The 14,253-nt window shown below is 38.7% G+C and overlaps 1 protein-coding gene and 1 non-coding gene across 3 annotated transcripts in view; one reads left to right on the top strand and one right to left on the bottom strand.

The window, feature by feature from the left end:
* Positions 1–55: 55 nt before the first annotated feature.
* Positions 56–127, bottom strand: trnap-ugg (transfer RNA proline (anticodon UGG)). The gene has a single exon. It is a non-coding gene; the product is annotated as a tRNA-Pro (tRNA).
* Positions 128–5,491: 5,364 nt separating this feature from the next.
* Positions 5,492–14,253, top strand: part of LOC134882412 (G1/S-specific cyclin-D1-like) — a 31,055-nt gene continuing 22,293 nt past the window's right edge. The window contains exon 1 of one of the 2 annotated variants that reach the window (XM_063910087.1): positions 5,492–5,644. Coding sequence is in view for 1 of the 2 variants with exons in the window: in XM_063910078.1 (XP_063766148.1) it covers positions 5,631–5,644 (14 nt within the window). In the remaining variant the exon portion in view is untranslated. The remainder of the gene's footprint in view (positions 5,645–14,253) is intronic. The other variant, XM_063910078.1, reaches the window with a different exon arrangement.

Raw genomic sequence — 14,253 nt, 5'->3', positions numbered from 1 at the left:
GTTCAGTTTTTCACTTTATCAAAAAAGTAATTAGAGCAATATCTCACCAAAATTTGGGCTCGTCCGGGATTTGAACCCGGGACCTCTCGCACCCAAAGCGAGAATCATACCCCTAGACCAACGAGCCGCTGTGCCTACTCTGAAACAAATAAGAATTATAAATTCAGACATACTACATTTTCATAAATTGTGTAATGCTGACATCTACTGGGGAAACAAACAATTGCAATTTGTTCTGAAATTAACTCCTTGAACGTGTTATAATTTTCACACATTGCTCTGTATTGCATCTGTGGATTTTTCATAGAACAAATATGTTATGAATACACATTATTATTTGCTTTATATATATATATAGGCCTCGTATAATGTAAAAGAAAATTATTTTTAAAAATGGCCACCAGGACACCAGCGAAAGCTCGCTGGAAAATCAAATACCAAGTCACAGAGAAACTGCATTAGTTGTAAAATGTATAAAAGTTGGTTCGTGCTCCTACTTTTTAAGGTACTTGGTCCAAATCCAGAATTTAGGCCACATTATTGTTAACCTGTTGATTGTACAGACAAAGGTCATGGGATCAATAAAGTTATAACACTTCATCCTGCAGGGGGGAAATGAATGACAATGCATCTAGTAAAGCCTGCCTCTCCTTAAATTTCAGCTATTTCCCACTTTCTAAAGATAAAGGGACAGACTCAACCCAATTCTGTATCTCGGTACTATATTTTTCTCAAGATACCAGTTTATCTGTTATGAAATTGAACAAGGATACTGGATTACACTCTATTAACCTGTAGTAAGGAATTTTAATTGTGCTATCGAGGGGTGATCATTTTTAACCTTCTTTTGCTTGACTCTAATTTGTTTTTTAAAAGTTTTTCTAGTCGAGTAAGTTTGTGCAATAAAATGAAAAAACAAAATAAACATATTTATATTCACAAATTAAGTTCCTGTTAAATGCCCAATAAAATAAAATACAGATATTTATATTTACACAAAAATAGTTTAAGTTTAATGTGCGTATGCTACATTATTTTACATGTATATTACAATATAGACAGTGGTTAGCTTGTGGCTGAATGTAGGGTATCTAGAAGACAAAGTTTAGACCCATCCTAACTCACACATGATGCGAACATACATACTGGCCCTGGAACTACTTTGTGTAAACAATATGTAGGTGTCAGACACATCCCTTAGATACTGATCTCAGGTGTTTCCAGTCTGATCGCTTCCAGTGCTTTTCCACCTCCTCAGGTCACACCTCTTTATTTGACCTTTGTCCTCTGAGCTGACTGCTTCTTTGATCCTGTCTCATGAGTGATTTATTAAAAATCAGGAGATTAAGAGGACTGATGGCGGCCCGCCACAATCTCATAGGATACACTGGATCAGCCCACCTGATATCATAATATCTACAACAAAGAAAGACATGAGGCACACATATCAATACATGGGAATTTTGATAAAACCTGAGTCACTGCTGCCATCCCTGTTGAACTCTATGCAGCTCTATGGCCTCATGACAGTCACTTCCTGTTGCAGACTTTTCCAGGCATTACTCCTTCCTCTTCTGTTCCCTCACCTCCAGGCTAGTAGGCCTACAGTGCTGAGAATGGATCCAGTCATTCCTAAATCCAGTACATGGTTAAACTGTACACTGCAGCATGTGCACAAGTGTAACCCAGGTACGCCTCAACAGAAACACACGTTTGCTATACAGGCTCAAAAAAAGTCTCCAAATGTTCTATCTATCATTAGCAACATGGCTGTCGCTAGCAGCATGCTTAACATTATCGTCCAAAGCGAGAAACAGGGACCACAGCAATGTTGACGTGACTGTCGAAGAGGCTAACAAATTAGCAAGTTAGCGAACAGGTAACATAATTCAGGAAATGCAAATGCATGATGAAAGACACCGTCGGGAATGTCAACATTCCAATCAGACATTTAAAATGACTCTACAAAACATTTTTGATAACACAAGTAAACACAACCACAACTGCGCTGTTAGAAAATGTTCACTTAAGAGGTTTAAAATATCAAGTTAAGGGGGGGGGGCGTCCAAATGAACTTTGGACGCCCCCCCCCTTAACTCGCACCTGTGATGCCCAGTGCACCATGGTCTTTGTAGGGTGATTGAACCCGCAAAGCCCCTGCAGCCAACCTTGATGGGCCTACACTTTGCCTACCAGTACAGAATGCAGCCTATATGGAAAATGGATTTTATTGTGAAAGGAAGGAGGGACCCTCTTCTTAGCCTGCATTGTATAGGCTTTTATTGAACCAATCAAATTGCTTATGGTGTCATTGTCCTGCAGTATAGCTTTGACATTGTACAATCAACATATACCTAGAACAAATAGAACAAATGTGTCTTGTTGGCACTTTAATGTGCTTTTACAGCTTATTCAGACATAACAGCATGTTCAAGGAAAGAGCCACAAAGAAAAATATTAGATATGATGTGATATGGAGTGTTTTCTCCTCTATCAGGCTACTTCACTGACAGAGTTTAAGTGTTTTGGAATTGAAAAGGAACAAAACACAACAATAACTTCATCTTTTCACATCATCAAAGAGCAGTTTTACAATATGTTGGACTGTAGTTGTGACTGTTGCTGTTAGCTGACATGTTGTTGGCTAAACAGTTTTGCTGCTATGTTCTACTGATTGACCCATGCTAACTGCTAACTGAACCTTAGTGAGTTCCTGTCAGGTTATAACTGTAGTTTGAAGAGGCTTTCTTCTCCTATCACATTCTCATACATGCTAATAAACTGAGAAAAAACAGATCAATGGTCCTTTAAAAGGTGCAGTGGAATCTGTAGATGTCACTCAGTTACAACAGTGTCACCAAATGATGTCAGTGTAAAGTCCACAGTGTGAGTTTGTGGAGCAGGGAACTTCAAAGTGAAATGGGAGCAGAGTTGTCCAGGTGAAGAGGGAAAGTTTCCAGAGAAGCCTGTCCAGCTGGTGGACAGGTGCTGAGGGCTGAACAGAGGCAGGGAAGAGGTGGAGACCGACACTACAACTTGTACAACTTTTTGTTTTTTCTTCCCCTTTATTCTCTCTGTGAGTTTGCCGCTCTGTAATTACACCAGCTGCCTGGAACCTGTGGGTCCCTTTTCCCTTTCTCTCCCTGTCACCTCTGTTTTATCTCCCTCTCTTCTCCTGACATTCTTCTAATGTTCCCTCCCCTCCCTCTCCGCTGTTCCTCCCCCCAGAAGTGTAGCACCTGCCAGGTGACCACACTTTAAGGCCTGCACAGTCACACTGCAGCTGGACGTGAATGTGATATCTTCAACCTGTTGGCTGTCTGTATAGCAGTTTAACTCTCAGAAACCTGCATGAGCCAACTTTACAAATCAATGGCTGTATAGAGTGGTGCAGGAATGAAACCTGGAAATGAGCAGCAGTGGAAAGAACTAAGAACATTTACTCAACTATTGTACTTACATACACATTTGGATGACTTGTACTTTACTTGAGTTTTCAATCCTATATTGTACTCCACTTTAATTCAGAGTTAAATTTTGTACTTTTACTCCACTACATTTATTTAATCCCTTTAGTTACTTTACAGATGTGGATTAATGATGGTAAATATAATCAGCCCTTAAATCAGACTTTAGTTCACCTGGAGTAAACTCAGCAGCTACCCTGCAGTATACAAAGCCATTAAAACTAGCTGCACCTTTACCAGCTCTGAGAACACTTTAATGATCAATAATTATAAAACATATCAGAGATATTATTCTGAAATGGACCAATCAAACAATGACTGCTTTTACTGTCGCTACTTTAAGTACATGTTGATGAGAATACTTTTAGCATCAAAATGTATATAGATCTGTGGATAACACATGTTTATGTACTACTTCTACATCATAAAATATGTCAATAAATACTTCACTCGTCGTTAATGTCTAAAGCTTCTATGTGTCATAAAAACAGCAGTGACTAAATGAGACCACCAAACATTATCATGCAGAACATTAGCCACTGTTAGCTTAGCTTTAGCTTAGTGGTGATGCATAGCCATGCAAGCGTGATGTAGTTTGTTTATAGCCTTATAATGTTAGACTTTCACTTCTGGCTATTGCAGTAACACTTCCAAACTCCTAAATGTGGTGTTAATATGTTTTTTGTCGAGGTACCTCTTGTTATGCTAACTTCTGGCCTTCAAAAATCCATCATCACTGGACCACTTTTTCCTGTTTCTGTCACCTTCTTCATTTTATTCACAATTTTCTTCTTCACGATTAGTTCCTTTAGCTTTTAACAGTATATTTCAGCATTGTTTTGGCTCATCTTATACATGAAAAAAAAAACAAGGAGAAGTACATGCATGGCCCAAAGTCTGAAGGTAAGAACTAAATTGTACATGGACAGAATAATCCTTTAAGTAGAGGCCCTTTTACACATTCAAATGCAGTTAATGACCCAAGCTGCTCAACTGACAACTTTTGCCCCTTTTTCTTTACACACACCTACATGAACAGTTCCCTGAAGTCTGCCACTGAAGAGTGTTTTAACTGGGAGAGCCCAGTCCATAGAAAGCTGAGAGGGAGGATACAGCAGATCACATGTTTCCCACAGACGGGACATATTGTGGGAAGTCTGTGAAACTCATCATTAGGACTATAGAGAGGATGGGACAGGGAGCTGCAGGAGTTTACATCACTCTCATGTTTCCTTCTGAAGGACCACAGTTTATTACACACAGGCTCACGGTTTTAACAGAAATGTTAAGCTCAGTTGAAGTACTTAACTCTTATATGACCAGGGTCGGGGGATCATACTTCCGTTGTGATCAGTAATTACCTGTAAAAAATGGAATCAGCAACCTGCTGTATCATGATAATAAATGAATTTAACCTGATTACTTTCTGTAACGTTTGCACAACAATGATAAATATCAAGCATACACAGTATTTGTGTTAAATAGATCAGGTCTCAACCTAATGAATAAAAAATAATATATATATATATAATAATAATATAATATATTATATAATTTTAAAAAGAAGAATGAAAGTAGACTAAATTGAAACAAAAACATAATATGTGAGGCAGTATGCCTACCTATTCCAAGTATTGGACTACAAAATAGTATAATTTATAAAGGAGTGATCTATGAATGCTTCTTAAAGTTAGATGTTAGAAGTTTGACCTGCTTTCAATGAACAGTAGTGCTGTCTCATTTTTCTCCCTTAAACACAAAATGATGGAGACATTTCCCCGCATGGGAAATTAGTCTTTGAACTAGAGAGATGATGGAAAGGAAGTATGGGGTTTGATTTAAGATTCTATCTTGAGACTTGTGTGTACATGCTTTGTAATACATCCTTCATTTTGTAATACATCCTTCATTATCTTAAAATGTGTTGCAACAGGCTGTCGTATAGCTCAGTGGGTGTTCAGTTCAAGGAGGAATGTTTTGGAATGTATCATTCCATGGAAATTCATATCTAGTGAGTGTTGACACGGAAATGAAAGGAGTTGCCTGTAACTTACAGGCAACTCCTTTCATTGGAATTATACATTCCAAAACATTCCTCCTTGAACTGAACTCTGGTGCATTCGATAATCGACTTGTGTGGACTTTCCTAGGAGAGGAGCTGCAATGGGGGGCAGTTGGTGAGTCTTGTAAAATAGTTCCTTTTAATAAACTTTGGGTTTACAAACTACGTTGTTGGTGCTCCGTTTTATGTGTAGGGACCCTAGTCATGCTACTGCAGAGGTTTGGTGCTATTTCGAGCAATGTTAGTGGTTAAAAAATGCTGTTTAGGAAGCGTTCTGCGCACTGCCCCGATCGAATGCACTGTAAGCCATTTGGGTTATTAGCGTTGCTCCCGGTTTTTCCGGGCAAGCTCTATACTGGTTGATGAACGAAAACAACTCTCTGGAGTGGTGAACAGAAGGTCCCCCTCTTCATGTCAGGCTGAAGCACTGAGAGCTGCTGTGTGTGACAGAGAACAGACACAGACTGACATGAGTGGGACAGGACGTTGATTCGATGTCGAAAAACCCCCACCCTCTGTTCAAACATCACTACTGTTGCCATAGAAATAGATCAAGAGTAAGGGAGAGGTGAGTCCTAAAACTAGTACTAAACGCCATCAAGCCTGACATTAGCCACCTCTAGCTTAGCGTAGTGATTCCCAGCCATTGACTGTGATGTTTATAGTCTTGCTTGATCTTTAATTCCTGGTGATCGCATTACGTTTAAAAAATCTTACAGGTGATGCTAATGTGTATATTTACTGCTGAAAGTAACATTTAAGTATCATAAACGTATGTTTTCCAAAGAGCTTATTGTCTGCTTTATTTCAAAGTCTAATGTAGAATCACATTACTTTTTTGTCAATTTTCGTTTCAGCCTACAAAAATAAATGATACCATACTTTGGATATAAGTCATTTTTTACACTTTGTTAAAGAATAAATCACTTGCGAGATAAGTAATGCTTGATACATTTTCTTGTTATTGTGTTCACCCGAGTTAGATATCAGTTTAATTTATATTTCCACTATAAATATATCTCAAGTGTAGGTTTAGTAAGCATACATACTGCTAAAATAATCTAATGCCAAAAATTGAATCCTACTTTTCTTTCTATTTGGAAGAGCTAGGCTAGCAGTTTCCCCCTGCTTCCAGTCTTTGTGCTAAGCTAGGATAAAGACATTACACTGATCTGACGATTTTTCTGAAAAGAATATAGGTACTAATGATAATCATAAAGCTGTTCGACAAACAGTGTGAGCCTCTAGCAGTACAAATATTACCTGCTGACAAACAGTATATTAGCAATGTGATCAACTTTAAAAGGCCCTGGTGCTAACATCTACCTTTTCATACCAGTCACTATGAAAAACCTCTGAACCAGGTCGATGTCAAACCTCAGGTTTTGACTACCACCATCATCTTCAATAGTCAAACATTTACTCATTAAAATGGACATAGGTTATGGAATATTACATGAACAGTGTTACTAATCCCCTATTGAGATGTAAAACAGGAACGAGTTCACTGCTACATCCCACAATAAGCTGTCCTGGTTTAGTGAATGGAGCAGATGTCCACAGGGAGCAGCAGGTGCTTCACTCAAACAGGAAGTGTGTCATATATACTGTATCTGAAATACATAAATCCATCTTTTTCACATGAAGCAGGAACACATTGATGATGTTGCTGCTAACAGCCCCACCACAGGGTAGTACGTGTAAAGCTTGTCCTGATGCTGGCACTACATGTAAAGCACTGAGTTATTTAAATCAGGTTGTATTTTACTCAATGTAAGCATTATATAAGTAATCTTTATACTAAAAGTAAAAATGTTAAATGTAGCATATTCAGTTACTCAGTTTCTACATCGCAAAGAAATGCACATTCACATTATTATTTCTATCATTTCGATGGTCTATGTTGTAGTTTTATGATCTGTTTAATTCATACACACAAAGTCTAATGCAGGTCTGTCCTAGTTTGTTTTCTTGTTTCTTATCCAGTGTGTGTCGTATGCTGTAGACACAGTAAAGTCCCAATTTTACTGTAGGAGTTATGCTAAATTAAAATATCTAGAGCACAATCATGAAGTTGTGGCTGGAAAACCAAAAGCAAGTTCTGAAGAGAATAATTTGTGCCAATGGTCCTCTGATATTGAAAGTAAAAGTATTTTCTTAGCTGAAAAGTTCTTCTATTATCTTTTCTGGTATGTTCAAAAACACAGATGTTACACTTTAACATGAATAGATTTCCTGATTTAAATTAACAGCGTGTTTTTTGCATAAAGCATGACTTTCTTGGTTGTAGGACCCACTTGGATAGCTGGAAAGTGACTGCAACCTGATAATTGCTGCTGGTGGCTCAAGAACAGGGGTGAGATGCTCTGTGTGGAGTACTCATCCCTGTTGGGTTCCTATAGGTGCAGCGTAAAGTAAGGGGAAGCTCGGCTTCATTAAGATTTTATAGAGCAAATAGATGCAGTAAAAAACATTACCCAAAGCACAAAAGCTTCTGGTGTGATAAATAGGTAGATCTACCATCAAGCACCTTTTTCTTGGTTCAAGGATGCTGCAGCAGTGGGTGAGCTGTTCTTACAGGCCAAATTATATTATAGGGGTGTGCTGGCAAAGTCCACAGGGACTTGGCCTGGGAACCAGAAGGTCCCCGGTTCAAATCCCAGAAAGACCAAGTGATACCAAGGTGTCCCTCAGCAAGACACCGTTCCCCACACTGCTCCCTGGGTGCTTTACATAAGGGCAGACTGTTACTCCTAACACTAGAATGGGTCAAATGCAGAATGTCCATTCCCCCTCTGTGGGATGATAAGGGTATATTCCATTCTATTACCTTCTGAAAAATGCCCTGGCCTGACAGAGCTGCTCTCCATTGTCCTGTTTCTACCCCAATGCCTCTTCGTGACAAATGATATGCCCCCCTTCAGTTAATATAATTCAGCTGTAAAGCTGCTGTGCACAGAGACTTTACCTGAAGCCATTTTTTCATAATAACTGCAGGGATTTTATCTTGTCAGAGCGACATCATGCTTTTCTTTAAAAAACTACTTCCAGATTGTTTCTGTGAAATATAATTTTTTAACTAAATGTGCCATTCCTTAAAAAGGTCTGCTTGCTCAGAGTAAAGAGGAGGTCGACCCTAGAGAAATCATCATGGGTGTATAAATAAAATATATAATCACAATTTAATCATTCAATAATTGTTGAGTTAAACTGTGCCTATACATCCAAAGTCTTAAATCCTTTTTAGCTACTGATCTGTGTTGAGGGAAAAAGGGAAGGGAAGCCTGGGATCCAGAAGCTGAGTGAATTCCCTTTCTGTTATATGTATGTACAGTAGCTGTTCATTGTACACAGCTTATACCCCGAATCAACAAATTATGGGTCACAGTCTATGTCTTATTGGTGGTGTTGTGTTTGGGAGATGGTACTGCCTGGATGTGTCTGTTAGGGTAAGGGTTCATCTATCCATCAACTTCAACAGTCTACTACAGTGTCAGCAAGTCAAGGCTGATTTCCACCATTCTTTGAGAGTAAAATCGCTGCCATAAAATGTTTTGTGTAGCGTTATATAACTTTTTAAGGCGCTGAAATTGAAAATATTTTAAAACTAAATCAAGTCCAATATAATCGGTTTAAAATAGGTTTAACTTTTTTCAGAACTTTTTCAATACTTCCAACTTTGACATCCAGCTGTAAATCAATTAGGTCCATGCTGTGTGAAATGCAAATAACTATAATCTGATGAACAAAGCATCATTTGGCCTACTTCATAGCTGTGTGTGTGTGTGTGTGTGTGTGTGTGTGTGTGTGTGTGTGTGTGTGTGTGTGTGTGTGTGTGTGTGTGTGTGTGTGTGTGTGTGTGTGCAGCATACACCATTGTTCAGTGAAATCTGTCTGGCCTGTATTGTCCTTATGTGATGGTATTGTTGCTGGTATTGTTTAAACCAGTCGGTTTGTACTGAGTTCCTGTGTATTTTGATGGCCATTATGCGGCTGGAGGCCAGGCCATGTCAGATCGATCGAAGCGTAGGGGAAACAAAGAGACAGCACAGCTTGGCTTGAAGCATGGGGTAATGGGCTGAGAAAAAAGAAAGATGATGGGTATGAGAAAACCAGAATGCCTGTGCTGGATGCGTGGAGGCATCATATGGCTGAGAAGTGACACAGAAAGAGTGTGCTGTGACATGCCGAGGAACACAAAGACGGAATATCTGCATAATAAAGTCCAAATGGAAGGATTTTTACTGGCTGTTATCATTTATTTTTTCTCAAATGAATCTATGCTGATCTGATGCCACTGGGTACCCAAAATGCCAGTATTATTTGCACATGTATTCATTTTTGAACATGTTATGCATTGTGTATGTGCAAATCTTCCACATCTCGTGAGAGGACCATTATTAATCAAGCAGTTGCAGTTGTATTATTCTTGGACTCCCCCCAACAATGCTACAAAATGTAAATATAAATAAATAAATGCCCAAAAATATAATATTTAAAATAATATAAGTAATAACCAGTATTATACTAAGAATTATATCAGTTAAGTAATACACTGTATCATAGACAAGATATAATATGTGCTGGGGTTACAGCAAGTAGTATAATTATGCTGTACAAATGTGTTTTTGGCCTGAACGATTTACGTCGTGGGTGAATTCTAGATGATAGAATATGTTTATTATATGTATAATCCGTGGAGGAGCCAGTGGCTGAGGTGTCAGCTAGAATGCAGCCACATTGTATATCGTTAGCACAGATCCTCCCTGGATGGCAGCTCTGTAGACCACGAAAGTTTTAGGTCTGTCATATCAAGCCGTGAAACAGCTGGTCAGGATAATCTAAAAGATGTGTTCTTGTTTTTACAGTTGTTGTGGCTATTTGCAGAAGCAGTTCTATAATTGTAGCTGGCAGGCTAATTGAAAACATGCTAGCCATAGACGTCCCTTGTCTCAAATTGGCGTACTTACATTTGCTAGTTTTAGTTATTAATTGGGGTAAAATGAGAACCTGGAAGGTTCACTTATAACAGTCAACATGTTGAGTGTGGTACGCTGAACACTGCTCACACTCAGGGACCGCCAACCTTGCTGCATAACAGAAGTTGTGGGAGCAGCGATGGTTGTTGTTGCTTTAAACACAGCACTATAAAGGTAGAATGTGCATGTGTTTTGAAGTATTAATGTACCACTATACCCTTGGGAAAGAAGCAACGGTTCATGGATAAATTGAATTTGCAGGCTATAAAGATATGTTGCTGAAAACGATAATTTTACTAGCTTGAAGCTCACAGCACTGATCATCTTTTCCAAAACACCGGTGATACTTATATCATATAGACTTACATTCGAGTATCGCAGTAAACCATGACAAGGTCAAAGTGAGTCAGAATAAAAAAACACAAGGGTTGTTAATTTACCAACTTCAGCCACTAGGAAACAATCATTTAGTTCCAAATGCTGATGCGACTGACTTTTTAAGGTGTTTCTATTTAATTTAACCTTGAGTTTTACATTTTCTTTTTACAAGCCACCATGGCAGTTGTCTCTCTAAGCGAAAAATTATGATTTTGGTGCTGGTAGGGTGGGTGTTATAACAAGTACTTATGGTGACAAACAGATGATATATGTTTTCAGTTAAGGAATTTTTCATGGAGTCAAGACAATGATAATTTCTACATTTTGCCTGAAACTCTAACCTGAGGAATCAACCTAAGTTAACAAGAGATGCATGAATGATAATTAATCTGGACGACAATGCTGATGAGCCTGATGGCGATGAGGGTGGTCCTCAGAAGGAGAAGTGTCTCTGAGAGGGAGAAGGGAGCGCTTGGCGTCAGAGGATGCTGCTGAGCCTCAGCGGGTGGCATGGCCTGCTTAATAATCAGCTGAATAATGTCATATAAATTAATGTGTCTTATCAAGCATGTTCTACAGCTTTGTGATAAACGTTCCCATGCCTTTCTCCATACAGACACCCACCCACCCACACACTCACACTTACACACAGAGAAAGTCCTGATGTTGTTGCTAGTTAGATAGCGTCTTCATTGCCCACCCACGTTGCATTCCCTTAGCAGTTGGAAATACAGTTCATAGCTTCAAAGGCTTTTTTGGCATTTGCACAGTAGCTACAGTCATACATATTATATATGAGACATAAAACAATAACACAAATTAAAAAAAATAAAATAAATAGTGCAAGAAGAATGAGTAAAATAAAAATAATGCACGATGTCTTGTCAAACCAGTGTGCAAGTAATGCAGAGGAGAAAGCTGTCTTCTTGCCATGAAAATATATAGCTCAAAAGACATTTTTTTGGATTTTAAGGTTCCGTGAAATTTTGAAGAACTCAATAACCCTATCATATGTTTCTACATTGTTCTCCTGGCACCGCCAAAAAATCCTTCCTCCAGAGGCAAGTTGTTGTGATGGCCCCGGATTGAAGCTCACAGTACTGATAGTCACTGACACATCAGCTTCTATTTATGTGACTTCTGTGTCACAGTCCTTCTGAATGTCCTTTAATCAACTAGTGCAGGAATGAGTTCTAAAACACGGAAATTAGTGAGCATTTTACCTATTTCGGTTCCCTCATCAGTTGGCTTTTTTAGTGTGTTTTTGTTTAGATCCCTGAAATAAGATCTGTGGTTAACACAAGATTTCCAAATTTTGTCCTCCTAATACATAAAACACTTCAGTAAATACCCCACTGGTGAATGTCTGAAGCTTCCATATAAAAACAGCATTTCCAACAACTGACTTGCTGAGACTATTACCGAACTATAGCTGCCTTTAGCATAGCGTAGCCATGTGACCATGATGTTCATTGACTAAGACGTCAGCTTTTTATATCTGGCCATTACATTTACAGTTCAAAATGGTGGTAATATGTGGAGATTATCCTTCTCAATCATAAACACGCTTTTAGTTGAGGAAGCCCTATGATGCTAACTTCCGGGTTAGCCATTGCAAATACTTCATCACAGCACCCCTCTATATATACTGTATGTGTTGTCTCTGTGCGCAGAGACTGTCAAGATTTGACCCTGTAGAGTTCAGCATGTGGCTTCACTCAAAGAGCAGTACATCATTATACAGAAACAGACAGAGCATAATTGAACAGACGGACAGAGTTATTTTCATAGATACAGCCATGAACAGACAGTGAGCTTGATGAGGACATGGGCCCTACTGTACAGGACCTCTGCTGGGGGAACAAAGGCAGCACCTGCCTGGTTGTGTACATCACTGATGAAACAATCTGCCCTCTTTGTATCTGTATTAATCAGTATGAATGATCACTGACACTTCTTTTGATTGGATATTGATGCATTGCTCTTTTGTTACCAAAAGTTATTAATAAATTGATGGCTCAACATTTTTGGATACAACAGTTCACTTTCTCTCTGAGAGTGAGATAAGAAGATTGATACCCGTGCTGGAGTCAGGAGAAGATTAGCCTAGCTTAGCATAAAAAAGGTGAATCTGGAAGAAACCGCCTACCTTGGTTGGGCTTGGGCTTTTTTCTCAAGTTTAAATAGTGTACACGACGGATGGATTGACTGTTGATCATCAGGAAATATTTCATCTAAAACCCCAGTGTTGTTACCAGACAAGACAGCAACATTTCACTCCTTCACAATATATTGATACCGCTTTTCCACTAGCATGAATCCTGCTCTACTTCTGTGCTGGGGCAAGTTTAGTTAGGTTCAATTTGCAAACCAGTCAAGAACCAGTTTGTTTTTCCACCGACCAGATCCCGAGAGCGGCCAGGTCACAACCAGAGTTGTAGCTGTCTGACTGCCACACCACATACTTTTTTCATGATGACAAGCCCCTTCACTGCCCATTTTTAAAACTCGTCTTAAAACCCATTTCTATTCCTTGGCTTTTAACCCAGCATGAGACTATGTTTCTGTGTTTGTTTCATTGGTCTTGTTGTTTTGATATTGTTATTGATTTTTTATTGTTGTTTTGATATTGTTTTTGTGTTTTGTGCTACATGTTTTTATCCATGTGCAGCACTTTGTTTCAGCTGCGACTGTTTTTAAAGGGCTTTATACATAAAGTTGATTGATTGATTGATTGATGAATATTTTTCCCCACAAATGTATCTTTTTTTCACTTGTAATTCACAATAAATGACAACATAGTTAGTTATAAACTTCTTTCACATTACATGGATGATGTTAGCCAAGCCATTGAAGCCAGTCTGATTAATCAACAAAAGAATAATTGTTTATACAGCCGCGGAAAACAGTTAAGAGACCACTTCAGCATTATCAGTTTCTCTTGTTTTATTTTTCATAGGTACGTCTTTTGAGTTAAATTTCTTTCTTTCTTTTTTTTGTATTCTATAAACTACTGGCATTTTTTCGCTGTGTGGGAATTCAACACACTGGCTACACAATGGCTGCTATACAAAAATTGGAGTGGTCTCTTACTTTTTTCCGCAGCTGTGTGTGTGTGGTCACATTCTGGCCACTTTTTACTCCGATGAACTTGTTGCTCTGCCCCAGTCTCTGAGGTTTGGGCTCTCGGTTCTCTGTGCCAGCTGAGAAAATTGTTGGTGCCCTTGTTAAACCAAATTTCAGGGATATATTCAGCCCTGCTGCAGTGAAAACATGAAAAACTGGTTTGCAATGTGCACCAGCTTCAAACCAGCCCTGGAACTACCATTGTAGTGTATTGTTGAACCTTAAACACACTATTCACTGT

The sequence above is a fragment of the Eleginops maclovinus genome, chromosome 2 (assembly GCF_036324505.1).
Source record: "Eleginops maclovinus isolate JMC-PN-2008 ecotype Puerto Natales chromosome 2, JC_Emac_rtc_rv5, whole genome shotgun sequence".
In the NCBI taxonomy this organism is placed as follows: domain Eukaryota; kingdom Metazoa; phylum Chordata; class Actinopteri; order Perciformes; family Eleginopidae; genus Eleginops; species Eleginops maclovinus.
This window is presented reverse-complemented; position numbering and strand designations above follow the sequence as displayed.